This window comes from Camarhynchus parvulus, chromosome 4 (assembly GCF_901933205.1).
Source record: "Camarhynchus parvulus chromosome 4, STF_HiC, whole genome shotgun sequence".
NCBI classification, from domain to species: domain Eukaryota; kingdom Metazoa; phylum Chordata; class Aves; order Passeriformes; family Thraupidae; genus Camarhynchus; species Camarhynchus parvulus.
Genome location: NC_044574.1, coordinates 63933691 through 63960809, shown reverse-complemented (window position 1 = coordinate 63960809; position 27119 = coordinate 63933691). Strand labels below are relative to the sequence as shown.

Below are 27119 nucleotides of genomic sequence, written 5' to 3'. Positions count from 1 at the left end.
ATGCCGTAAGGGGACTGCCTTTTCTAAGTTACCCAGTGTAAAGCATTAATGAAAGGGCTGCAGACCCACTGATTCTTGGGACCACAGCTTGAAACCCACAGGAAGAAGTGGTGTTAATGCAAGGGGTCAGAATATTTTCTCCCATTTACTTGGTTTTATTGGATGTTTACCAAGCTTTTCTGAGATCTAAGTACAGGAAAAAAAATCAATTTCTGTGTGAATCTTGGAAAGTTTTCTTGTTGGTGTAATGATGTTCATAGTTATCCCACTTATAAATAATGTATCAATATCCTTCCTTATGCCTTTCATGATAACAGCAAAGCTTTAAGATGCTCCCAAAATATTTTTAACTACTGATTCACAAAGCATTCAGGAAGCTGAGGAATGTTACCAGTATTCATCAAGTTGCAAATGTGATTAACTACTTCTGGCATTTGTTGTTGGAAATAAAGTGAGGTGAAAGCTGGAATATTTTGGAAACAATCTCTAAAACAGCAATTACTGTAGACTGAAGAAATTGTCATTTGAGAAATGATAAGAAACCACTTAGTAGCAATTTACATCTTAAATTCCCCCAAAGCTCTAAATTGAACTCCTACACAGAATCTTTGGTATGGTGATGAACTAGTCAGCAGAAACTGTGAGTGGCTACAAGGAGAATGTGCTTTCACTCAGTTCCACTTGCCCTATGCAATAAAGAAACAAATGGGTATGCAGAATACATTAATTCAAATACACTGGTAAGCCTCAGAGTATGGGTAGAAAATAAGATGGGGCAAACCACTCTGACAGTTAATATCCCCTTTTTGCCTCTTTCTGTTTCAGGCTAACTATTACCATATTACAGTACTTTTGATCTTTTGATATCCTCTGCAGGACACTCAAGAAATTTCAACAACTTTCTTTGATTTCTAAGTTGTAGAGGATCATGTAGGTTCTATATTGGCTATCTGCTGAAGAATCCTCATGTAAAGAGGATGGATATAGGCAATACATTATTGATGTGAACTAATATGCTACTACCTACTTTCATTTTCACTCTTAAATTGTTTTGGTTTTGTCATGGAAAAATATAGTTAATAAAAGCACAGTATAGAAGTATTTCTTTTCCTTACTGGAAAAAAAGCATTCTATATAAATTGATGTATGTTTCCTCATTTATATGATTGACTTGAAGAAAACTATATTTTTAAAAGGGCATTAAATACAGACGGAGCTGTTTGTAAACTGCCAGAAAAGAAGCCCTACACAATGAGTATAATTTCACATTGGATTTGGCATTGAAAATATCACCATAAAGTACATTTGCTTCGTAAAAGATATGTATTTTCCCACTTATTTGTGCATTATGTGCACTCGCCCCAGCAGAGAGAGCCATCCCAGAGCCTCTGCACTTCAGTCATACTTAAACTCCGGTTGAGGAATTCAGGTGGAAATTAAGTCGTGCTGAAGATTTACGTGAGGTCTCCAAGCACATGTGAACTTACCTCTTAATCAATTTTTCACTGAAATTACTGGTATTGTCCTACTGCTTTCCCAACAAAACCATTCAGTACCTAGTTATTGTTATTTTTTTGGTTTTTCATGGGCTGGGAACAAGAAGGAAACATAGGGAGGACAAATAAAGGTCAGGTTTTAGAATTTTAACTTTAATCCCTGAGGATTTATTCTGTCTTTCTTTATAGTGCAAGTAGAAAGTCTCTTCTGTGGAAGAAAGCTTTCTTGTAACAAGTGAAGCTTGAAGTTAGGTTATTAAAGAAAACCTTGAAAATAACCAAGAATAGCCTGTCAGTGTTAGTTTTCCAATTTGAATACTTTTGCTACAAGTAATAAAGAAATCTCTGCCTTCTATTTTTTTAAAAATGAGCATTCAGACAAGATGAAAATTTCATCATTCTAAAAAGTTATTTCGGTCTCTCATGAGCATGGTTTGAATCAAGCATTAATGTTCTAAATTAAGAACTGTATTCAAACAGAAGTAATTTGTGCCAATTGAAATGTTTAAAGCTAAATGTATGCTAATATATTTGACCGAGTTGTGCTAAAAAACTGGCACTGTTGTATTTCATATTCCAGAACTGCTTGCCTACCACTGTGAGAAACGGCACCTCCACTAACTGTAATTGGGAAGAGTTTAAGGAAAAACATCTAGTGTTTTGTTAATCTACTCTTTTAGTCAGTTTGAAAACACTCCTTTTACAGTCAGTTTACAGTCTGTTTGCTGTTGTCATCTAACGAGGCCTTATACAATTTCTTTAAATCTTTCCATTGCTAGAAAAGAGACAAAACCATGTAGAATGTGATTGTGAAATAGGAAATACTAGAAAGAAAATGGGAAGGCAAGTATAATATCCAAGTAGCTTTGTATTTCAAACTCCTTTGCTAAAACTGACTAGTTTTGGAGTTTTTGCTAATGCTTTAAATGATTTCTGTGTCTAAATTATGTCAAGATGCTGGAGAGAAATTTGAAGACATCTAGTGGTTATTTTATGGAAGACAATTGATAACAGTTATGAAGTTTAGCTTGAAATATTATTCATTTCAGCACTGTCAGGATTAGGCTACAGGAATTCAGACACTTGAAAGCTGGCATTTTCTAGTAGGCAAGTTTGTAATCCCTCTCCTGAAGTGTTACCAATAACTGCTACTTTGAATGAAAAATTAGCAGAACAGTCCACACAACTACTAAAACATCATACATTGTATATATGAGTGGTTTGTGAGCAACAGGGAAAACAGGGAATTATTTGCTGTTTCGCTGAAAACTACTTATCACTGTGTTCTGTTATGGAACTGCAAGTGTTACATGTTCTTTGTGCAAGGTAAGTAACGCGCAGTTTTTACTGTTGTTGCATCTCAGTGTTACCTTTGCATTCTGTTTTTTGCACATTTCCTCCAAAGGTGCCAAGCAGTTGTGCTGAATGGTCACATTGGTGTGTTCTTACATAGGCTAAATGTAAGCAAGACAATTGCAGCCTGGCTGTTAAACATCTTCACTGGGTTGGGTTGTTGTTTTTTGGTTGTTTTTGAGAAGTCTGCTGTGTACCTGGAAGATGATCACAATGAAGCAGAGATGGGTACAATAAATTATTTAATATTCCCGGTGTATGAGTAGCATAGTGATTAGTGTTGTGTCAGTATGGTTTGATGCATATGGCACAGGAAATACAGCCGAGTTCTCTTCAGGTCCACACGTGCCTTCCTGCATGACCTGGCTCAAGACATGTTGCTTCCTTGCATCTGTGTTTTCTCAACCATTGAATTTTTAGTTTTATTGCCTATTAATACTGAAAAATTCCTGCTCTAGGGACAGGTCTATCTGTGCAGCATTTAACAAATCGGGGCCAAAGTCTTAATTCTTCTGAAGCTCACAAGGTCTCATGTACTGTAGATTACTTGTTCTTGTATATAAGCAGTGACAGAGAGGAGAGGATCACACCATCTTTTTTCTTTTTTTCTTCAATGTTTTGCCTGCCATTGCATTTTTATCCCCTTCTTAGCACTATCACTTCCAAATTCCTCTCCAGTTTTGTAATCTACTGATGAAGTCACCAGCCAAATTCAGCAGTCACTACTGTCATGTTTTATAGAGGGAAGATTGGATTTGGCTGATAGGAATGACTAAAAAATGGTATCTTCATATTCTACTATTCCTGTGCATGAGCTCTGGGATAAATTACGTCTTTCTTGAGTGAAGGTTCATATCAAAGGCTCATAGTGCAGTAAAGGATGCATCCCAGTCGTGAGGGATATGGATCCTATAGCTCTCCAACTCACAGTGATTGCCATGGTGGGATAGAGACACTGCACTGAGTTTGTGTCTGCATGGATCACTGCGGATCAGTATCTGCTCCTGCAACCTCTAAACTACAGCCAGGGTCTTGTCCTTACAATCAGCTCTTGACAATGGCAATGCTTACTGAAGACTGTTCCTATGAATAGTAAGTGTTGGTTTCTTCCTGCAGTCCTTTCAAATGACATCTTAATTGTACATGGCACTTGCTGCTAATTTCCAGGAGCCTCACTTGTGGTTCAGGACGTGTCCGGAGTCGGATATCTGCTGAGCTAATTCTGTGCTGTAAGAGTACTAGTGTTAGCCATAATACCCTTCTTGTCATGCATTGTTAAATAGGACTGAGTGTCAACAAGCGGACGCATGTCAAGACACCGAGCAGTTTTTAATAGAGTTAGAATACGTCAGCTCATGCAAAATGCTGGTTCTTCCACCCGTGTGTGTAATTGGGTGAGTAAAAGGAGCTAAATAGTTTCCTTGTTAGAAGAGGCATTAGGTAAAGGTCACTGAACACTGTTCTTTTTCCAGTTGAATTTGAATGGCTTTCCTGTTGCCCAAAGTAAAATGCTTAAAAGGCCTTGAGGTTGAAAGCCATGCTTTAACCGGTTTAGTTAAAGATTTGTTGTTGGTGTTAATCTAAAGAGCTTTCTGAGAATCATGCACTATGTTGGCAAATTATTGAACCATCACCCAAGAGATATCAAAGGACATGAATATGTTACTCATAATTATGCAGCTCCACATACAGTTCTGTTCAATGTTTAAGTGCTTCATAAACAGTGCTGATACCCAACAAGTAGTTCAGTTCTTGTTAAACATAATTCCTTTCATGTGAAAGGTTTTACAGCTGTGTTCCACATCCCTCAATTACTTCCATAAGAAATAGAGGTTATTTTACACAGTAAAAAGGCAAGAGGGTAAAAAATTAATGATGTCACGGCCACAGTTTGAGAACAGGTATTAGCATTCAGAGTACATTGTTCTTGCTGATTGCTATTGCTACACCATTAAGGCCTGGGGAAATCGTAACACAACACTGCAGAATAAACAAAATGACAGGTTTCTACTGATAAATGAAATTTCTGCTGTAGTTTTTTCTTTATGCATGAAGGGTAACGGATTCTTTCTCTGCCTTGCATCTTCTATCAACACATCAGTGTATGTAAATTCAGTGTACATCAGGAGAAGTGAAAAGGATAGCTTTTTATATTCTCCGTTCCTCAGGAGTAAGTAGGCAGTGAATCAGATGGCTCTGCAAATTGCAGTTGCCCAACAACAGCTCAGGTTCATTTCCAAACATGCCTTCAAACACGTACATTTTCAATTACACAGCTTCTGAGCCTCATCAGTTATTGGAGAACCCCCTCCATCTGGTACTATGTCATTACTGCTACTTTTCAATCTTACCTTCCATTAATGCCAGTCCGCAGTGCTCAGAAGGGAAGTCAGCACACAAGTGAATCTGGGTCAAGTCAGCAATCTTCTTTATCAATTTTCTATACCTACATACTTCTGTCTGAGGTTTAAATGCCTCCAGCTGGCATTTGCAAGTTCCTTTCTACAGCACTAGTGCTGGATGATAGTTTTATTTTGGAGAAGCTAAAATTTCCAGGTTATTTTTTATTTTGAGGTGATCAGAGTAAAACAAAAAGGGCCCACATATAATGCACTTGCTAACAAGAGTTAGCAGCACTGATTTTAGAGGTTGTACTGTATTTACATACAGATTTTGGTATCTTTAGCTTTTTAATTTCCTTAAGGATATTTTTGGTCATTTTAATTGAAAATGTTTAGTCTTTCACATTCAGTCTAATAAATGAAAATTGTAAGTGTAACCAAATGCTAGCTTCTTATTTTGACTCTTAGTGAAACAACTTTTGCACATGTGACACTGTCCTGTGCAAATCATATTATGCATTGCAGCAATGAATGGTCACAGTTCCCATATTTAATGTTTATCCTGTTTAAGTAATGGAAAGTAATACTGTTGAAGTCAAATTTCTGATGATATATTAGTTGTTCTTTGCTTCACTGCAAGAAACACTTGCATGAGGTTACTGCACAAAAAATAGGTATCACTGCTTTAATAAAGAAGGATCATTGGTTTTTAATAATTCAATTTTTTTATAGCATTTTTCTGGTTTTTCCATTTTTTATAGCATTTTTTTTCCTACAGTTGAGGTCTCCAAATGGTGATGGAAGAAACTCTTTCAAGCCGTCCTAACAGAAATCAAATGAGTTCAGTTTTGTGGATGGCTTGCTATTACAAATAATATTGTTGGACTTTAGATTTTAATTGATCACTTTGCTGTGAGTTAAAGGCTAATTGTGCTTGCAGTATTGCATCTTACAGCAAAGATAAAGGTGTGCTCTAAGGAAAATAAGACTATTGTACAGTGCTTTTCATATGTAATGTACACTGATGTGTGTAACTGATCAGCAGCTGACTAACCTGAAACACTTCCATGGCTTCATTCAGCTTCACTCTCCAAATTCCTGTGGTCTGCTGAGCAAATAAAAAATATCCCAAATTTAAAACATGACCACCATGAAAGGTTTCCAAAAGATCAGACTTGTTAATAGGATTTTTGCTGTTCCTCGGCTCATGTGTTACGTAATACAGCGAAAACCCATTTCTTCTGAGAGTAGGGCATTTGCTGTGAGGAATCCTTGACACTGAACAAATAAAATAAAAAGCTCTGTATTTAAAAAAAACCCCAACCAAACAAAAAAAAAAAAGTCTGAAAGTAAAACCCCTCAGATGTTGGATGAGAAAATGATATTGTGATAAAAAAGTAGACTCATGTTATGATATGCTGTATTTAGTGAGGACATTTTTAGTGTTGGCTTTCTAGTACTAAGTTAATTTGAGAAGCACAGTTAAATACTAGAAATGCATGGCATTTTTTGATTGGTGGTGAACACTTAAAAATACAGTTTTAGGGTTATTCAGTATTTGGGGTTGAGTTAGACAATGAGTGTCATCTGCAAGGAAAGGAAATTGGAGAGATGCATGAGAATAGTCTGTTCTTATTTTGAAGGGGGTTGAATTGGTAATAATCATGTTTCTTTGATGCTTTTTAAGCAAAACTTCTATGCTTTGAGTCAAACCAGTATTTTTTTATTAACTTGGAGGGCAGGGAAGTTAACTTTAAAAACAGTATATTGCAACAGAAAAATAGGAAGCACTGCAGGTGATTGACTGAGAGAATTAAAGTTCAAAATTCTTTTTAGAGGTTAAAACCAGAAAGTTCTGTCTTGAAATGAATATATATATATATATCTTATACAGAAATCCAAATCATAGGAATGGAAAAGACTGGAACATTTCAGGCACAAAATGATGGTGCAAACTTCTAATCTGTATTCTGAAAGCCACAGCAAAAGTGGTTGCTCTCTGCCCTATTCTGGTATTTCCTCTAGGCAAAAATAGCTTCTTTTTTACGGGGCAGAAAATGTTACTGCTTAATCTGGGCTAAGTGCTGCATAAAATTGGAGAATATTGATGTAGAGGAGCCTAAAGGTGCATCAGTATCCTCTGTGTGAAAAGGTTTACTTATCCTCTCACAGTGCTAGCTTCCAATATGTGCTGGAGGATTTTCAATTCACGTCATTTGCTGTATTTTTGGTTTTGTTTGACAGAGAAATGGTTAATGCATGGTTTGCTGAGAGAGTTCACACCATCCCAGTCTGCAAGGAGGGAAACAAGTCCCAGAGCGAAGCCTGTGCCTGTCACCAGCCTGCCAGTGCCGAGACCACCAACTCCGGGACACCAGCGAGGAAAATCTCCGCTTCTGAATTTGACAGACCCTTAAGGCCTATTTTTGTCAAGGACTCAGTAGGAGCAGTGAGCTTCCTCTCTGGCTCTGACAAGAAGGAACAGATGCCTCTGCAATCTCCAAGGATTGAGACCAGTGCAGGGGATCAGTGCTCCAGACTATTAGAACTTGTGAAAGATATTTCTAGTCACTTAGATGTCACAGCTCTTTGCCATAAGATCTTCCTACACATCCACGAGCTGATCGCAGCCGATCGCTACTCCCTGTTCCTGGTGTGTGAGGACAGCTCCAACGAGAAGTTCCTCGTGAGCAGGCTCTTTGATGTGGCAGAAGGATCCACCCTGGAAGAAGCTTCCAACAACTGCATTCGCCTGGAGTGGAACAAGGGCATTGTGGGTCACGTGGCAGCCATAGGGCAGCCTCTCAACATCAAGAATGCCTATGAGGTAAGCCAAGGAAATTGGTCTTCAGCAATTCTTGAAACAGTAGAAGCTGCCACATCATCAGCCGCTGGAATATTGCCATTTTAGTGCCTGTATTGGGTGCTGTATTGACTTAAAGTGGTCAAGATGCAAACTTGACACTGGTTTTGGTTATAATACATGTATTATAGATACATGTGCACACAGAGACACGAAGCTAGGACTAAAGAAATCAGAGTTCTATTGAGGTGATTATTCAGTTTTTAATACTGAGGTGAATAAATGAAACAAGCAATGTCTGATAAAAACGAAACCATGAACCACGTTTATGAAACTGTTCTTCTGTGGGCACAGATCTTTTAGTGTATTACTGTAATTTCTTCTTGATGATAAAAGGTAAACTAGGGATGGTTAATCCATGAGCGTATTTATTATAATGACGGTCTAGGCTCAAAAACAAGGCTTCTCCTAGGGCTTGAGTTTTTTGTTGTTTATAGCAACAGTCTTAATCTATTGGCACTCATGTTCCACACAAATGCTTTTCTGTTGTTACCACACTGATAGGAACAACTTTATATAACTATTGGCTGCTAATGGAACCTTTGTTATCCTGGGTGACAGTCAAATAAAATATTAAACTTTTCTTAATTCATAAACCAAGGAAGAAAAAGAACTGGTCTTTAAGCTAGTAGTCTAAAAGAGCATTTTTTCTTGTATCAGGATCCAAGATTCAATGCAGAAGTTGACCAGATCACAGGGTATAAGACTCAGAGCATTCTCTGTATGCCAATAAAGAATCACAGGGAAGAGGTAAGTTGCAATCTTGGAATCACTTCATGTAATACTGTTTCCAGTCATGGTGATGCTTTAAACTTTCATTAGCTGGCAGTCATCATCTTCCAGCCATCTTTTTTTTTTTTAGCAAGACTGCTTATGTTGGTTTAGACTGTAATTTTATCTTATCTAGTTGAGTAATGTAAGCCAAAGGCAACTGTCAGGAAGAGTTTAATCCCAAATGCAGCAGTAGAATATATATATTTAACTCCAGAAGTGCTGTTCCTTCTTCCTGTACTCAGTATCTGTCAGCATTAAAGTTCTCTGCACACTTACTGGTCTATCTCAAATTGTGATTAAGTTACTGTACTTCAGCTTAGCTTGTATCTATATCGCTTAATTCAGAGGCACAAACTGGGTTTTATCATTTTCTAAAAACCTGATTATCTTTACACTCTTAACATGGTTCCTAATTTATTACCTATGAGCTAAGAGCCTGACATCAGGCATTGAAAAACACACAGTGTCAATGTGATTAAGTCATCCTCAAGTCATAACTTAAATCACTCCTAATTTGAAACAATGTCAATCTGCTCACTGAACTCTTGCCCATATTTCCTCTCCATGCTGCATCTCATGGGAGCTCTCTCATCCTGTCTCATCCTATTGCAGTAGGAAGAATTTTTCCTATGGCCTAACAACACCTTCTTGCCCTGAGTATTTGAAGAGTGAATTCAGTGAAGTCCATGAAAGCCAATGAATGGGGAAAAGAGAAGATGCACTCTTTGGGAGTAAGGAAAGTCTGGTTGGATTTTCTTTGATCCTGACTGTAGTGGCCTTTAGTCAGTTCTAGAATACTCATAAAATATAAGGCTCTCCACACACTGTGTCAGAGCTTTGAAATGGAGATTTTTCTCTCCTGGAATTTATTTATTTTTCAGAGGGTTCATAGCTTCCAGAAAGCTCAAGCTCCCAAAAAGAAATGTTGCCAAGATTGATTTGAAGACATCATACCTTTTTTCTGCTCTTCCATTTTTCACTCCTCTTCTAGAGTGTCACCTTGACCTCTACTGCATTGAACTTTTTTTTTAATTAAGTAAATTTATTAAACTCCTGCATTAATTTGTTTATTGAATCTTACTCTAGCCAACCCAGATGATCAGCCAGTATTTCCTTTCTTCACATACTGCAAATTACAGCTTAAATTATTTTGTTCCATTCTTCCAAGGACAGCACTCGATCCTTTCCTCCTCCCATTCCTGCTTAAAAGTCTTCCTCTTTCCACCTGGCAGCAGTCACAGCTGGCCCTGCGCCAGGAGATGAACAAAGCAGATGCCATGTGAAGAACTGTCAGGGATCAGTGGTCCATGTCAGGCTGATGCAAGGCTTCCAATTTCACCCAAGCCATGCCATTTTCTTTTTGTCAAATGGAAAAAGATGGCATGCCCCACAGAACTGGGTACAGAAATGAGCTACAAAGCCCTGCTGGCTGGGGAGTGTGGAAGTGCTCAGTTCTCACCAGGTGCTGGTGGTGGGTGAGGAAGGAATGAGAGCTGCAGTCTGTTTGTCCAGTCCACCATGACTGAAGGGCTGAATAAACCTGCAATGGGCCGTGTCTTCGGCCAGCTTCCTCCTCCTGAGTGCATCAGCAAGCAGAAATGAAGCGGGAATTTGTTTATTTTGACAAGTTCAGCCAACCTGAAGTTTGAGGAGTCTTATATTCACAAGCAATAATTTGAAGGTGTTAAACTGTAAGGTTTCGCACAGGAAAGGATGGCAGTTACTAATTTTTTTCAGAGTTCTACAGTCTCTACCAGAAGGTTTTTCTCATTCTCACTGTAACAAATGACTGACATGTTTTTGGAGAGATATTGGAGTCAGTGAATCAGTCCTTAATTTTCCATTTGCATCCTGCTGCTTTTTCTGTTTAAAAATCCCCCAAACAACAAAACCAGAACATTGGTTCCTCCCTTTTAAAATAATAAATAGATAAAATTTAAAAATTCCCAAAGCCCCTCTAAGAAACATTGAGGCTTGTGAATGCTGCCTTAGCCCAGGATGTCAGCAATCACAGTTAAAAGATGATTCTGGAAGACATCCAAAAATAAATACTGAGAAACAGGAGCAACTGGGGCTTTCTGCTTGTTTGTTTAGTATTAGTGCTATTTTTTTAAAACAAAAGAGTCAGTAATTGAGAGGAGGAAAATCTCATGCTGATTACTAAATCCTCTGGGCCTGCTGAAGTACAGAGATTTTTCCAGTAGATGTTTTTCACATTTGCCTATATTTCCACGAGGCATGTGAGAAACCAAAGTCTCATTTAAAAATAACAGCTAGTAAGAAATTCCATAAATGAAAACAATTTGATTCACAGAAGAGCTCATGGAAAGGACCCAGGAATTAGTAACAATGAGACACATTGCAGTGCAGTAAGAGGAATTTACCTTTGATACGGTTTTGTAGACACTTGTAAACAAACAGTCATTTTGACAGGATTGGATAGGGAATAGACATCCTTACTCCATTCCTCAGCTTAGACCAACTTGTGGAGCTTTCCAGCAGGTTTGGGATACCTGGAGAAGGGATGGTTTCTGAAGTACAGAGCCACCATACAGCTACCATACAACATCTCCAGGAGTGACACAATTTTCTGTTAATGCTGCTTTTCTTTTTTCTTTTTTTTTTTTCTTTGAGCTGGGCATAGTAATTTTCATCAAAGGCAATCTCAGTTTAATTTCTACTAAAATTTGGTAGGATTTTCTCATATGGAGATTTTAGCTGAATTAACTGAGACATCTCTCTCAGGCTGTGAGCATGTAAGACTGAATTTCCTAGTAATTGTCTAGGGAAATGTTGGGGTTTTTTCCTAGCAATGTTGACTCAGTTGTTTGGTTTGTTGTTTACTGGGCCCTATCTCCTCTCACTGGGGAGCTCTTCCCAACAAATCAGGGGTTCAACTACTTACAGCAGCCTTTGAAAATCCCCTGTTGAGTTTTATGGTGCAAAATGGGACTGGGTATGTCACCTTTAGCCAGCTAAGTCATCTTCTCCCTCAGAAAGCCCTTCAGATAGCACATCCCAATCATTGTAGGATAGAGTGGGTCTAGCCAAACTGACTTTAAACAAACTCAATTCCAGAAGCAGTCTTGCTACAGGATTAGGGAGATCAGTAATTTGCTTCTTGGATGGATTTTCAGCTTATGCTGAGACATACATTATAGTAGCTAGACTGCTGCAAAGCATGGGGGCTGCTGCTGGCATGAACAATAGAAAGGGATGTGAAATTTTTGTTGATAAAAAATGGAAGTCTGTAAATACAGTTCTGTCACTGCAGGATAATTTTATAAGCTTGAATCCAACCTCTACAAGACCAGGACAGCAAAGTAAAGTCAACACTACTTTGTCTTCTGTAGTGAGTATCTTCTCTTACCAAAAATGTCAGGATTCCCATTTCTGTTACCGTTCTTTGGCTTTAATGTAACTTTCCTTCATGTGCCAGCAAAGTAAATAAAAAATATATCTCCTTAAGAAGCATTATTAATTACATCAGAAGTCAGCTTAAGTAAGAACCAACTGAAAAAGGCACCAGCTGCCTTTAGAGCTGGAACAGCTTTCACAGAGTTAGGCCTGTAATTTTAATGTGCAAAATACTGCAGCATGAAACCATCCATATAAAATCCAGAGCACAGCCATCAGCATTAAAGCCATCAGTTGTCACCTACTGGGCACTCAAGGTAGCCTTCTACTTTTAGAGGCAGGACTCAGCTATTGCAAAAAAACAGTAAAAATGAAGTTATCTGATAATTAGAAGAAATCTCTCATTGTAATGTGGATCAGGTTTTATTAAATTGGAAAAGTAGCACAGCTAGAAAAGACAGGTTAGAGAACAAGTAGAGCACTGGAAGATCACCTGTGTTACCATCAAGAATAGAATCAGGAAAGCTGTGTTCAGAGGTGGTAAAACATGTGGGTATTGAATCAGCAGTTGCTGGAAGGTTTGTTCTTCTTTGGAACAGAAGGTAAGAGAACAAGTCCATCATCAAAATTACTTTTTGTCTTTGTGGTCTATGTCTGTATTATGTGATCTGAATGGAAAAGAGCAAAGTATTTGGTTTCTGATCCAAGGGGAATTTCCTTCTGCTCACCATTTATGCTCTTTCAATAAAGCAAACCTGGAAGAAGGCTCTTGTTGGGAACACAGGAGTCTTCTAGATAGACTGTGTTCTATAACCCCACTTGTCTAGTCCAAACTGGAGGGAAAGCTCAGGAAAAGGAGCTTGTAGCACCCACAGTACACTGCTCACTTCAGTGATTAGGCCATGAACTCACAGGTGCCAAAGCATAAGCAGATCCTAATGACTTCAGTCTTTCCCTTAGCCTTGGTTTTCTTCAGTCCAGAGTAATATCTTAAGCTTTTTTAGTTCCCTGTCTAGCTGAGCTGAGAGCATGTGATCACCTTTGATTCAGTTTTTCTGCTGGTGCAATCCTAACTCCCAGCTGGAGATCAGATTTGGCCTATTATTTGTGATTTGTTTAGAATAAGTTTTAAAAATGAGGATTTGGGTTTCATACTGTGTGTAGAATTCTCTAAAATGCAGGCATATGTTCTCCATGGCCCCAAATGCTACCACATGATTGACTTTTGTCCTAATTACATAATTACTTTAGTAACAGGAGCAGATCCTCTCGAGTTTCCTACATCTTCTCCTAATTACCTCGTTGCAGGCAAGACTCCAATGGCTAAAAAATGCCCCACTGAAGTTTTTCTCATTACTGTCTCTGCACCATATTCTATGGAATTCTGAAAAGTGCACTGAAATTTTAACTGACATAAATGAAGCCAGAATTTGGGCCAGTTTAATTTTTAAAACTGTTCATTTTGTATGAAAAAGAAATGGGCACAACACGGTTGTCTGGAAGCTTAGAATGCCACAGCTGAAACAGCTGAAACTAAAAAGAGGAAGGTTTGCATATGCACAAAATTTTCATCCTAATCAAGACAATATGAATTTTAGCAGGTTTATTCTCCTTGTTACATAATCCCCCTTCAGTTAAAATCCTTTATTGGAAGACCTTATCAAAGATCTAAAACTGACCATTGCTCTTGGAATAGCTGGCCTGGAATGCTAATGAAAGGAACCTAAAGAGCCTTTTTGTTTTTCTGTATTAATATGGTCCTTTTACTGTTTTCTTATAGCTTTTTTTTTTAAGCACTGCAGACTTTCCTTTCATGGAGGGGATGTATTTAAACAATCAACATGAAAGTACTCACCTTTTTGGATGAAAAGCCTCTGGCCTTGTTCAAGTTGTCTTAGCTCATGCTGGATCAAAACTGTAAAAAAAAAATTAATCAGCACCCAGGAGAGACAGTAGCATGAGAAGAGGTTTAAGCATTAACCTCTGCACATGTAGGTGAACATAAAAGCACAATAACTTCCATTCAAAGTCTGCCAGAGGAGCATACAGGCTGGTGGTACGCTGTTATTACAGAAAGGAAGTCCACTGGATGAGAAATATTCCTCACTGAAGGAAGAGGTTGACTGTGGGAAAAATGTGGTTGTATGGAATGGAGCTGACAGTTGAACTTTATTCAGACAGACATTTTTGAGCCCACAGTTGGCAGTGATTCATGTTAAAGAACAATGCCCTTACTTACAGCATCAGAATTTGGGGAATGCTGGACTGAGAGATTGTAAATTGTCTTCTTTTCCATTACAAAAATAAAACCACGTGTCTTCCATCAGTTTAGCAGTTACAGCTTTACCATGAATGGTTAAATACAACTTTTTAAACATGCTGACCACACAGCTTTCCTTTGATAGTGTATATCCTAAAAAAGCCAGATTAAAAAATTCATTAGCATTTTGCATTGGTTTTACACTAATTACACTTCAAACAAAAGAAGTTCTTTGCAGCTTTTTCTATCAGTTGTTGTAATCATGCTAAAAATCTGAAAATATCTAAAAGCTTTGCATTATACTTTGTCAGATTAATAATACTTTGTCTCAAAAGGAATGAAAATGCAGAATATTAGGGAAAGGCTAAGGTCTTCAATTCCTGTAATCTAGGAAGTGTTTCTGCATGATAGAGACGCATTTATTATCTAACAGTTTGATTCAATAGTGAACCAAGTGAATACCTGCAATGATCATTCATTATCTTACATAAATATGCCTGGAAATGGAATCCAGTGATAGATCCCTAAAATTAGCTGATTTCTCCCTTTTTAATATGCTAGGTTGTTGGTGTGGCTCAAGCAATCAACAAGAAATCTGGAATTGGCGGCACTTTCACCGAACAAGATGAAAAGGTATTAAAGCTGCATGTTTTTTTTCATAGGGGAAGGGGGAAGGATATGTTTTTAATTTTCCTGCTACTCAGAAATTTTTAAGTTATTTAAAATTAAACATCTGTGAGAATGTGAACGTTCCTGGAAGTACTGCAAACATTTTTCTTTACGAGGCCATGAGAAATGTGGCTGTGAAATAATTTAATTTCTGGATCACCATGTCATATATCTCTGAAACACAGGCTTACTCGACTGAAATGCGTTGTAAAACATTTTAATAAATTTCAATGGACATCATTTTTAATTACTTGGTTCTAAATCCCGTGGCAAGCCCAAGAAACACAATTTGAACAACAGCATTTGTGGAGTGATTCTCTTTTAAATACCATGTCACTTGTCAGTATAGCATTTGCAGGAAAAGAAAAAGCCTCAGATAAATTATGAATATGTGAGAGAATCAGGAGAGCAGACAATAGAATGGATTCCTAATTCTCCCAGTGGGTTGCTTTCCAAAACTTTCCAGACTTCATGTTCAGATTGGCAGGGCAAAACCCAGGCTGAAGAAGTTGACTTAACAACCAGCAATAAAATAATCAGAATTCATCCTTTCTCTTTGAAAACTTCCTCTTTAAAATACAATACACACTGAGTATTTGTAGGATATCGGAATTAATCCCATCCTGAATGAGGAAAAACCTGTGGGTTTGCTATGTTAGCAAATCTTTATTTCCACTTCCCAAGAGACTGAATTCCCTCAGAGAGGCTGGTTGTCTGTGGCCAGTTTTTCTATCTAAAATATGTATTGCTGCACAATTATTTTTTCCTTGAAGCTGCTTTTCAGATGAACCCTACTTGTATCAAGATAATGATCTTCAGATTTTAGCTGAATAGAAGGAGAAGGAATTCTTGAGGAAATAAGAAATTATGAGTAGCTGAAAAAAACCCAGATCCTGAACGTGTGGTTGCCAAAACCAACAAAAATATCAATTAATACTTCAGAGTGCAAACAAAACGTTGCAGTAGCTTATCTTTGAATAGAGTTCAAATGCTGTGGGACATTATCTCTGTGAGATGTGGATGTTCATTTGTCTCCAGGATTTTGCAGCATATTTGGCATTTTGTGGAATTGTTCTTCACAACGCTCAGTTGTACGAGACGTCTCTGCTCGAGAACAGGCGCAATCAGGTACGGCCAGCAGGTTTGTCCAGGGATACAGAAATCAAGAGGGTTTGCAAGTAATCAGCACCTCCTCTTCCTGTTTGTGATGTGGTAGCTATTCCTTGGCTGCTCTGTGGCTCTGATTAAGCTCTCCTGGGCTGCACTGGGAAGAGGCTGGGTGCATTCCGGCCTGGGCTGTGAGAAATGGCCTGTCTAGGGGAAGCAGGTAGAGCCAGATGTCAGAAAATTCATTCCATGTTAATACACTTGATATTACCTGCAGTTATCCGGTGGTTCATCATATGTATTAAACAACCAGAGGTGTCAGACTCCAGAAATTACAGGCAGGAATATCCCTGTAGAATAGCAGAGGGCATACAGGCTGTTCCTTTAGTATAACAGTCACTAAGCATATTTTCAGTAATGATCAAATGGAAAACTGAATTTCCTTCTGATTACTATAGCTCTACTTTGCTGCCAGCTTGGTTTTGATGGGTTATTAATGCTGTGGCCTTTATGGGTGAATATGCTTGCCCTGTATTATGTGATAATGTTTCAGAGAAAAGACTAGACAGCAGTTCTTTTAAAATTTTCCTAGTAGGTCTGAGTTTCCAACTATCAGTGTCTGTAAATTGGTACAAATTTGGACAGTTTATTAAATGCTTTCATGTTTCTTGTGAGGAAAAAAAATATGAGCATATATGAGCAGCTAAATCTTTCAACAGCAGCTTTGAAAAACAGCAGACTGTATCTAAATGATGTTTTCACCAAGTAAGTTAATTAGGATCTGTTAGAATTACAACCAAGAACAACTGTGTTCAGAAGTCTTAAAAACTCAGTGGTTTGAGAATGCACACATGAGCCACAGGAAAATAGGTTTCCTAAGGGCAAGTAATTGTTGTCTGGATTTCACAGGTTTCATTTGACCTATTAATGCCTAAATCTATTCTGCTTCTCTGACTGAAAACATCAGACAGCTTATAGTGCTATTTAATTCTTCCATAAAAAGTGTCAAACTGGCTAATACTGACTGTTACCTTGAAATCTGTGAGAGCCAAAACTTATTTCTGGTCACAGACATAAACACTGGCTTCCCTGATTCAGGGAAGAGGAGAAGACTTAAAGATATCAGTAACAACAATTATTGCATAAAACCCTCACAAATGACCTTTTTTCTTCAGGTGCTTCTTGACCTTGCCAGCCTGATTTTTGAAGAGCAGCAGTCTTTGGAGGTGATCCTGAAGAAGATAGCAGCCACTATAATATCCTTCATGCAGGTGCAGAGGTGTACCATCTTCATAGTGGATGAAGATTGTCCAGTGAGTACGTTTATTCTGTCTGAAGGCAGAAGTGTTTATTCCCTGGGAGTGGGGTTGGCTTCCCTCCATTCTCCTATGTTCTTTTGTCATTTCATTTTCTATCTTTTGTTTTGTGGCATCTGCTCAGGTTGGGTGTTGACATGAGAGGTTCTGGCTTTTGTGTAATTATAGAATTTCTGTTCTGACATATCAATTTGGCACAGCTTGTAAATCTTCTCTGGGTCATGAGTAGAGATTCAAGACACTTCTATGATACTTAAAATTGTATCAAAAGATACCCTTATGGTAGGATCCAGTATGCTTGATGACAGATGTGGATGAAGGTAAATTTTACACTTGTCTGTAGTACAGAATAGGCCTTGATAACTGCAACAAGGTTTTAATGAGTAATACTGTTCTAAATAATGACAACCTTATACACCTGTGTATTCAAGCATCCTCTTGATATTCCAGGATACATTTTCTAGTGTCTTTCACATGGAATCTGATGAATTGGAGGATTCAGCTGAAAATCTGAAGAGGTAAACCAATTAATTTTGACTTTTGTTCATCCTAGGAGAATTCTGAAGAAACTTATGCTTTTAATATTCTTTTCCTAATAACAGAATTATTTCTGCTGGATCCCATGTATTACTGCTGTTTTTATAGAGCATCTTTTCCCCTGAAGTGGGCAGAGACCAACTCTCTTGCCTTAAAAAGGTCCCACTGAGCAGAGCAGGAGTAGGGCTTGATCAATTCACTTTGCCAGCCTAAGAACATATTTGTATTTCAAGGCTAAGCTATGGAAATGCACAGAGGAGCTGCCCTAAAACTGATTTCAAAGAAATCTGTGTGGATTACTATGTTATAAAGGAGACATATGCAAATTAGTAGATAATAACCAAAATAATGCTTTTAATCAATTATTTTAATCGTTATCCTCAACTCATAGATAAGGAAGATTACTCAAAGAGCATGTCTGACTAAATCAAGACTGGAGTCCTAAAGTTCTAACGCTCACTCATCTTTGGGAAACCCTTAAGGAGTTCAACTGGGAGGGAAAAAAAAGAGATAAAGAGCTGAATTAAAATACCCAGATAAAATACTTCCCAAAGTTAGCCTGAACCTCTCTATTGAAGTTTGAAAATTACAGTCTCTGTCATCAAAAACAGTTGTTTCAAATACTGTCAGAAAGAGAGACAGCTGTATATAAAATACTCTACTACAGCTATTTTGTGCAGGGAAGAAACAGATTTTGAGCCCCTTTGATGTTGTTTTGCAGTAAATATTTATCATATTAATTCCCTATATTAGAGAATGATGTCCAAAGTGTGTGACTTGAGCAACTAAAAGCTGTTGAGCTGTGTTACAGTTTTAGACAGTGTTCAACCAGAAAGTACACAGCTACAACAGCCTGGTAAGATCACAAGTGAAAAAGAAAATTCCTCTTTAGTCCTCTTCTTCTCTATAAGAAGGGAGCCTTCCTCCTCATTATCCCTTTTAATGACTAGTTAATGGACTAGTGACTAGTTAATGGACTTAAAATATTATTTACTGCTTGCATGGGCTGTCAGGAACTTTTCTCACATCTGATAGGGAAGAGGAATCTTGGAGGCTTAGCTGCCTATCAGACTCCTGTTCATGAGACAGCACAATTAAATGCCTAGGACTGCACTGTGAGTCAACCATTGCAGTTACAACTTCTGCTATGCTTGAAGGGCACAATTTCAGGCAAGAGCAGAAATATAATGACATGGATTAGATGGGAAGTATTACTTTACATAATATAACATTTCAGGCTTGTTATGCAATCAAGGACACTGAATCAAGCCCCACATCAGACTGTTTTTCAGAATTGTGGGGCATTGCCTTGTATGTGTAAAATAACAAAAGAATAATTCCTCTCCTCCAGCCCTGGGACATCCTTACACCAGGAGGATAATGAAAGTCAAGCCAATTGGTGGAGGGAAACTACAGGAGCTTTATGGGAATAGGTTTATAAGTAGGGTATATGTCCTCCTCCAAGGCAGGCAAAGGGTCTAAGAGAATTAAAATACCTTAAATAAATTGTGGCTAAAAAAGTGAAGATGATTGATTCTGTAAAGATGCTTTATGTCCTGATTTGGAATAGACAGTTCTATTTCAGTAACAGAACCTCCATGTGACTGTCTTTACTTTTAGAACAAATTTGAAATTAACTTAGCAGCAACATTGGTTTTTCAGGAGTACCAGATTTGTGAATGCAGTTTGTTTTCAAATAGTTCTGTTTATTTCTGTATAAACCCAGCTGTTCGTTCTTTATCCTTCATCTGTGTAAACTGTAGGGAATTGTTTGTTTCTTCAGTTTGGTGTTCAGTGTTAATGTTGTTGAACATTAAAAAATGGTGGAAAGCATCCACCAATCCATGTTGCAGTTTTGTGATGACAGCTGGATTAGGATACAGGATTTGAACTCAACTCCATTATATATCTCTTAGTTGTATCTATATATCCTTCTGTCATATGGGGAAGATATTCCTGTTACCTGCTTAGCCTAACGAAATTACTCACTTTTATGCAAAGCACATCATAATAATAATAATGTTGTATCCTTCAGGGACTATGACACAAACAAAATCAATTACATGTACGCTCAGTATGTGAAGAATACAATGGAGCCACTCAACATCCCAGATGTCTGCAAAGACAGAAGATTTCCATGGACAGTAAGTAAAATAAGCTTAAGTTAGAAATTCAGAAATGGAAGATGTTTTTCTTTCATTTTCCTTTTCTTTCCTTTTCCTTTCTTTCCTTTTTGCTTTCCTCTTATTTCTGTCAAGGTGGCTCCAGTCAAAATGGTGTAAACACACAGTGAGTGTTGGGAGGCTCTCAGAAGTTCCTTCCTTTTTATCCTTTCCTTTCCCTTCTCATTCTGGCAAAGATTAATGTTATAAATGCAAGTTCTTTGCTGCAGTTGAGATGGATCAACTTCACTTTTCTCTGGGAGCTTTTGCCTAACACTTCCTCAAGCGTGCGCTGGTGATGCAGTGGATTACTGAGCACAGGGATACTGGAGAGTGAGGAGGGAAGGCAAGGCTTCCTTCATGGTCATCATCAGCAAAAAGCAAATTTTCAATTATGTATTTTCCCATATTTTCAATGCACAAATTAGAAATATGTCTGCTCTTACTGTTTAAGCCTGTTGGCAAGAGGGGAGAGGAGCTACTGTGGTCCAGCAGATGGCTTTTTACCAAAATTTGTTCTGAGATACACAACAAAATGATCAGAAAAGACAGTGCTCAGTGTGATTGTTCCAGTAGGTGGAAAGAAGGGGCAGGCTCCTGGTGGGGAGCTGGGTTGTTTCCCTTTCTTTTCCTGTGCAAGGCTGCTTGGATGTTCTGGAGTGGGTTTCTGTGACAGATTGAGCAACACAGGAATTGAGTTCTCTGACTAACCCTGTCTTAACAGCAGGACTGGAAGTACAGACAGAATCCAATGGATATACTTTATAGATTAATAACGAGGTGATGATTTTGAAGACATTTAAAAATAAAATTAATACCTTGAGAGTCATCCAAACAACTGTTTGTTGGAAACAGGCTGTCCAGTAGGATTAGAGTTATTTTGATTCTTTTCTTTTTCCTGGAATTCACCTTATGTATGTAAAAGAAACCCATAAAAAGAGGAATAGTTCTTTTAGAAGGAATCTGGAAATGTTTTTTAGCAACACAGAGACTGCACTTGCACTACTGCAGGAGCAGGGCAGTAGGATAAATGCTTTGAAAGCTGATGCACCCTGACATGAGGGAAATCCCAGGTGTTGCCAGTGCCCTAGAAACCTTGGCTTGCCTCTTTCTTTGGAGGACATTCAACAGCACACTTCCCTCATGAAAATCCTGCCAAGATACTCTCTACAGTCCTTGCACAGCAGCAGAGCACAAAGCAACAATATAAAAAAAAGATAACATTTTGATCAGAAATATTAGTATGTGCCCATTTCTTTTGGTGCCACACACAATTGGAGGTCAGACCAAATGTATTTCTCAACAACTGCCACATTATTTCTGGGGCAGTCAGAGCAGAGCTGTGCCCTTTTCCCCAAATAAGTTCATCTCCTTCTGCTGGAGCATGGGACATGCTGCAAAGTCCTGGGAAGAGTGCAGAATGCTGACCCAGCTGTAGTAGTTTTCCTGCCTGCTGTTTGTGGGCAAACTCATTGATCACCTGGTTGCTCTTCGAAGGAAGATGTAAGCCAAGAGTAGTTGTAGAACCCAGCTCTACAGATTTTTCACTTCAGCCACCTGAAAAGCAGCTTTTAAAATTGTAACTGTATTTTTCTGTTTGTTTAACAGAATGACAATGCAGAAAATCTAAGTCGGAACATAAAGAGTTTGCTGTGTACACCAATAAAAAATGGGAAAAAGAATAAAGTGATAGGTAGGTATCTTAACAAAAATAATGCTGTACATTTCATAGATAAATTTATGTGCTCCACGATAAAATCACAGCAACATGCAGTCTCAAGCCAGGAAAGAAGATCCTTAATTATCATGTTCTCAACTAATAAGTCTACTGCAACCTTGAATATAAATTGCTCACCTAACAAGCTGCTAAAGAATAGAAAATGAGTGTCAGCCTTTGTTCCTAGCATCAGTAAGCCCCACAAACAAACAGAAAATAAAATATACTGATTCTTAGATAGGAGAATGGATCCAATTTCATCAGCTTTAAGAAATTTGTCAAGTAAATATTAAGAGTTCCAAGAATTACTTTTAATGATCTTAAAATAATTTTCTTTGAGAATGATGGCAAAACTGCATGGCCCAATTTATAGAATAAATATGATGTCCCTCTTTTGTGAAGACAAATTTAGTTTTTTAACATCTGAGGCAGTATGAGAACCCTCATCTTTATCTAATGGAGTTCTCTGAAATTTCTTTTGAGTTCTCTGAAATTTCTTTTGCTATTTGCTTCTTTCATGAGTTCTTTTACTACTTTAAATATTCCAACAATCCCTAGAAGACCAAAATGAAGACTGAACTGTGGAGCTTTAATTAGGGATTTTTGACCATGCTGCGAGCTATTGATAAAACACTTGCATCTGCTTCTTTTTTTCTATTTTTCTATTGAGATTTCCTATTGAAGTTCAAACTGAAAGTTTCAGTCAGGCCACCCGTTTAGGTGAGCTTTTCAAATCTGAGTCATTCTCATTGGGAAATTTTCTTTGAAGTATTTTATGGTTTCACAGCTGCCTCATGTTCAATTATTTAATAGGGCAAGGTCAAGAAATTTTCTTTGGGATAGTACCCAGAAGTTCCTTTACAATACTAGATAGCATGTATGACTATTACTATAAGTCTGGTTTCTTTTTAAATTATTTTTAAGATTAGGATGCCCCAAACCAGAATTTGGGAAGTGGGATGGGGGTAAGAAAAACTGTCCACATGAAACCCGAGCAAATCTTACTAGACAGAAAGATGAAAAGAACTTTATTCTCCTGACCTGTACATTTCTCAGGTATGTGGTAAAAGCTTCACAGAATCTTGCCGTGATCTTATAACTCTGTCCCAGTGAAAGACTTTGGAGTTCCTTCTTTTGTAATCAATGGACCTCTCAGTACTTTGGGGAAGCTTTTGAAAGAGGTTAAAGAGTTTCAAGTAATACACAGTATATTTACTGCAGTTCTCTATTTTTTAAAGAGACATTTATATGCAAATATTGTGTCTTTTAAGAATTCATTTACTTTTGGGCATATTCATTGTTGGGTCTTAATCTTGTGTTCATTACATCACAGTTGCTATGGAAATAATTATAATGTCATAAACTATACTAAACAGAAATCTGAAGGTCAGTTTCGGGGGATTTCCCTGAAGAGTTTTGTAAATCAGCTTCTTTTTTCCCAGGGAAAGTTAATCTTGTTCCTTATTTGAATGAATTCTTTTCTAATGGGATTATGTGATTCAATGATCCATTCCTTTCCATCTCATTCCCTAAAGGTTCAGAATTCTGTTTGCCATATTCAGATACCCCAATCCCTGCCATTACACTCAATGGTTACAGCTATAATGGTCTTGATCTCTTTAGAGGAGACTCTGATACAAAGTTCCCCAAACAAAATACAATTTGGAAACAGGACAATGTTGCATTGTGACCAGACATCAAAACTTGTGAGGCCAACATTCTTCTAAAACCAGAGTTTGTGTGTGCTGCATTTTTCCCTTACTTTTATTATCTGCTGTAATAGGGAAGATGCACACGTAGTAACTATTTTCAGAATTTTTAATTTGCAGCTGCGCTATCTTGGTACTTGGCCATGAAAATGCAACTTTTTTGCTCATGGTAGTGAGAAAACATTTGGAGTCCATTAAGACAGTACTCATTGCCAAAGAAAATATATTCCTGTAATTCAGCTACTTTAATTAATATTCTGACCTTAGCAGGTAAAACTAAGGGCAGGTGTATTTCTGAATTTCCCCCTGCTCACAGTGGTGTCAGGGATTTAAACTGCAGCAAGGCGTGGTAGAAGTTAGCTGTCAGACTTCTTCAATGACATGTGCGCAGAAAGGCCCAGAAATTCTTAACAGAGAATTAACAAATGTAAATATCAGCACATTTGAACCTAAGCTGAATTCAGTCAGATGTTTCTCAAGGAGTTCAGTAGTGTTTGCAAGAGGCTGTAATTCAACCACATCCTCAAAATATTGAGTATTCCCTGTTTAGCTCATTTACTTGCAAAAAATCCTAGTACTGGCTCAAATGAGGAAGTGAAAACTGTGTACCACTGTTCTGACTTTGATAAATGTTCTTTTGGCATGGTTGCAAAAATTTAATTAGCCTCCAAAGGACAAATTGTCTTTAGGGATTAAATCAATCTAGAATAGTATTAATAATAAAAGTTAGGATGAAAACGACCCTAGAATTTCACAGGACAATCAAACCTCTTAAGCCCTACATTTTTGGTTTACAAATCCTAATAAGTACTTTTGAATTTATTATGTATATATAAAATTTCAACATTTATTTTATAATACATTGAAACTGCCCTTTGAAGGGGAAAAAAAGGAAAATCCTACAACATTCCTATGTGTCACTTATGTATGTTGGTGGTTATACTGTAGGCTTATCTGTCCTAAACTTAATTCTTGATGGTGATATGTTCTCTGTATCACTTCCTTTCGTTTCTGTGTCCTGACATAGGAGTTTGCCAGCTTGTGAATAAGATGGAAGAAAACTCAGGGAAAATCAAGGCTTTCAACAGAAATGATGAGGAGTTCCTGGAAGCATTTGTCATCTTTTGTGGCCTGGGGATCCAGAACACACAGATGTACGAGGCTGTAGAAAGAGCCATGGCCAAACAGATGGTGACACTAGAGGTGAGCCCAAATCTGGGGGGTCCTCAATTAGCCCCAAACCCTAATGTTCCCCAGACCCTCACTGTTCTGCATGTAAGTGCAGCTACTCACAGGGACACTCAACAGAGACTGTTATCCCTCAGGAGAGCAGCATTTGGACTGTTGAGTTGCTCAGGAATTTTCTGCTTGTTTCTGACTCTGCCAGCAGACTCTTGATTTGGTATTGTGTCCTAACTTTACTCCCGAGATTGAGTGGGGAGCTGGAGGCATCTCTTCCTCTCCACGAGGCTGCATGCTGGCAGCACAGTGGGTGCATTCTGCTGCGTAGGAAGGGAGAAATGGTTTGGCAGATTAAGGGGTTTCCTCTTCTTGTCTGAGGGGTTTTGTGATGATTTTGGCTCAGTCCTTCAGACAAACCAGTGTGAGGAGTTAACTGCAGCATTATTGTAGGTTCTCAGCAATTTCCTCAGACTCCATCAAACCATATCAAGATGAACATCATCTGGTCACAGCCTTTAAATTGGTTCCTGTTAAGCTTCACAGCTGAAGAGGGCTTTAGTCTGAGAAACTGAATTACTCAGGGGTGATAACTTGAAGCTGAAAGCGAAAAATGTGTAGACTTTGGATCTCCTAACATCCATTATGTAAACAGAGTGTTTGCAGAGCTCCTAAAATGGGATTATGTGCCCTGTGGCCTCTAAAAGAAACATTACGGTTCTCAAATAAACCTCTATTAGGTCATGTTAAATAAAAAGCTGGTAAAACTATTGTCCAAATCATTTGCTTATATGGCAAATTAGCAATTCTGTCTCCAACTATAGCACTTCATAGATGCTATAGGAAGTTCCAGCCAGATTATAGGTTAGTGTATTAAATGGATTCTTTACAAAAAAATAAAACTCTATAACATTTTCATGTCATATGTTCTCAATAGTTAAAAATCTGAGCTTATTTTTTTAATTTAAAATGAATGTATTGTCTTTCAGACTTCTGTGCCAAGTTTCAGTTAGGATAAAACTTTCTTTCATGTCTGAATAAACTCTTGAAAGAATTACTATGGCTATAATGTCAGGCCCATACTAAGAGCTGTTTCGTGCATTATTTGCCTTTGAAAGTGGGCCATGAGAACTTTTCAAAGAGAAAATCAGAGTTCTTTGCTCTTTCATAGAAGCTATTTATGTTTTCTTGGCCTAATTATCTCAAGAAGATTCTGTGTTGTGGGAGATTTGTAAAAGATGCAGATATCTCCCCATAGCATTTAGAGAGCTCCGCTAAAACTGGCTCGGGCCCTGCATGGACAGAAAATTTCATCAGCAACTGCAGTGGAATGCTGAAAAATCTGCTCTAGGAAAAGTACCTTGTTATCACATGGCTTTTTCCTTTGTACTAAGGGCTGCTTTTTCTTCCTGTAGGTTCTCTCATACCATGCTTCTGCTGCTGAGGAGGAAACGAGGGAGCTGCAGGTAACAGTGGTAATTGCATTTTTTACTATTACTTTAGAAATATTGCTTTAGTAGAACAACCAAGAGCAGTCCTGTACATAGATGTCAACCCTAAAGGGGCAGAAGCATATGTTCCAGAAATAAAAATGACAGTGAAGCCCATACTGATGGGTTCCTGAGCTGAATCACATAAAAGGGAAATATTATAATGTCTACAGTGAGAGACAAAAGCTGGCCAGAGCACTGTGAGACTGAGACCTGTGCTGACTGATTTTTCTCAGGACTTTGAGACAGTCACTGGTGCAATGTCAGTATCAAACTCATAATGATTAAGTATTCCAGAAGCAAAATGTTGCAAACTCTTCATTCTGCAGCTAAGTCTGAACGCTGTATATCTTACAGCTTTGATACCTTTCAAATATCCCAAGTATGGCTGCAGCTTTATGGCCTTACATATAAATTCTGTACTGAATTTTTAATGCAATGATTTTGAATTTTTTTTTAGTTGTTTTTCTGTGCAGTGTCCTGTTCTGCTCATCCTGCTCATGTTTAATTCTGTGTTTAGAAGCCACTGCCTAAGGAATAACTACAGCTAGGATTTCAAGTGCATTTCAAAGCACAGCATGTGCTTAGGTTCTCCAAGCCTTCAGCAGCTATTCCAGGGAAATAGCATCACCCCTGCTACACGAAAACAAACAGGAGGGATGGAGAGGAAGGAAGGCATAGGAACTGCGAGTTGAGTAGCATAGGACTGGTCTAACCAAGTGACACAACAAGGTGTGAGATTAAGGATATTTCTAGAATGGTGTCACATGGATTTTTGAACCTCAGTT

At 38.0% G+C, this 27119-nt stretch overlaps 1 protein-coding gene across 8 annotated transcripts in view; it reads left to right on the top strand.

Moving 5' to 3' along the window:
- Nucleotides 1-27119, top strand: part of PDE5A (phosphodiesterase 5A) — a 105587-nt gene that overhangs the window by 60455 nt on the left and 18013 nt on the right. For 7 of the 8 annotated variants that reach the window (XM_030946937.1, XM_030946940.1, XM_030946939.1 and 4 more), the window contains 10 exons: nucleotides 7436-8018; nucleotides 8715-8804; nucleotides 15007-15078; nucleotides 16153-16242; nucleotides 17397-17534; nucleotides 17988-18055; nucleotides 20110-20218; nucleotides 21845-21929; nucleotides 24690-24865; nucleotides 26257-26316. In XM_030946937.1, the coding sequence (XP_030802797.1) occupies nucleotides 7436-8018; nucleotides 8715-8804; nucleotides 15007-15078; nucleotides 16153-16242; nucleotides 17397-17534; nucleotides 17988-18055; nucleotides 20110-20218; nucleotides 21845-21929; nucleotides 24690-24865; nucleotides 26257-26316 (1471 nt within the window). The remainder of the gene's footprint in view (nucleotides 1-7435; nucleotides 8019-8714; nucleotides 8805-15006; nucleotides 15079-16152; nucleotides 16243-17396; nucleotides 17535-17987; nucleotides 18056-20109; nucleotides 20219-21844; nucleotides 21930-24689; nucleotides 24866-26256; nucleotides 26317-27119) is intronic. The other variant, XM_030946938.1, reaches the window with a different exon arrangement.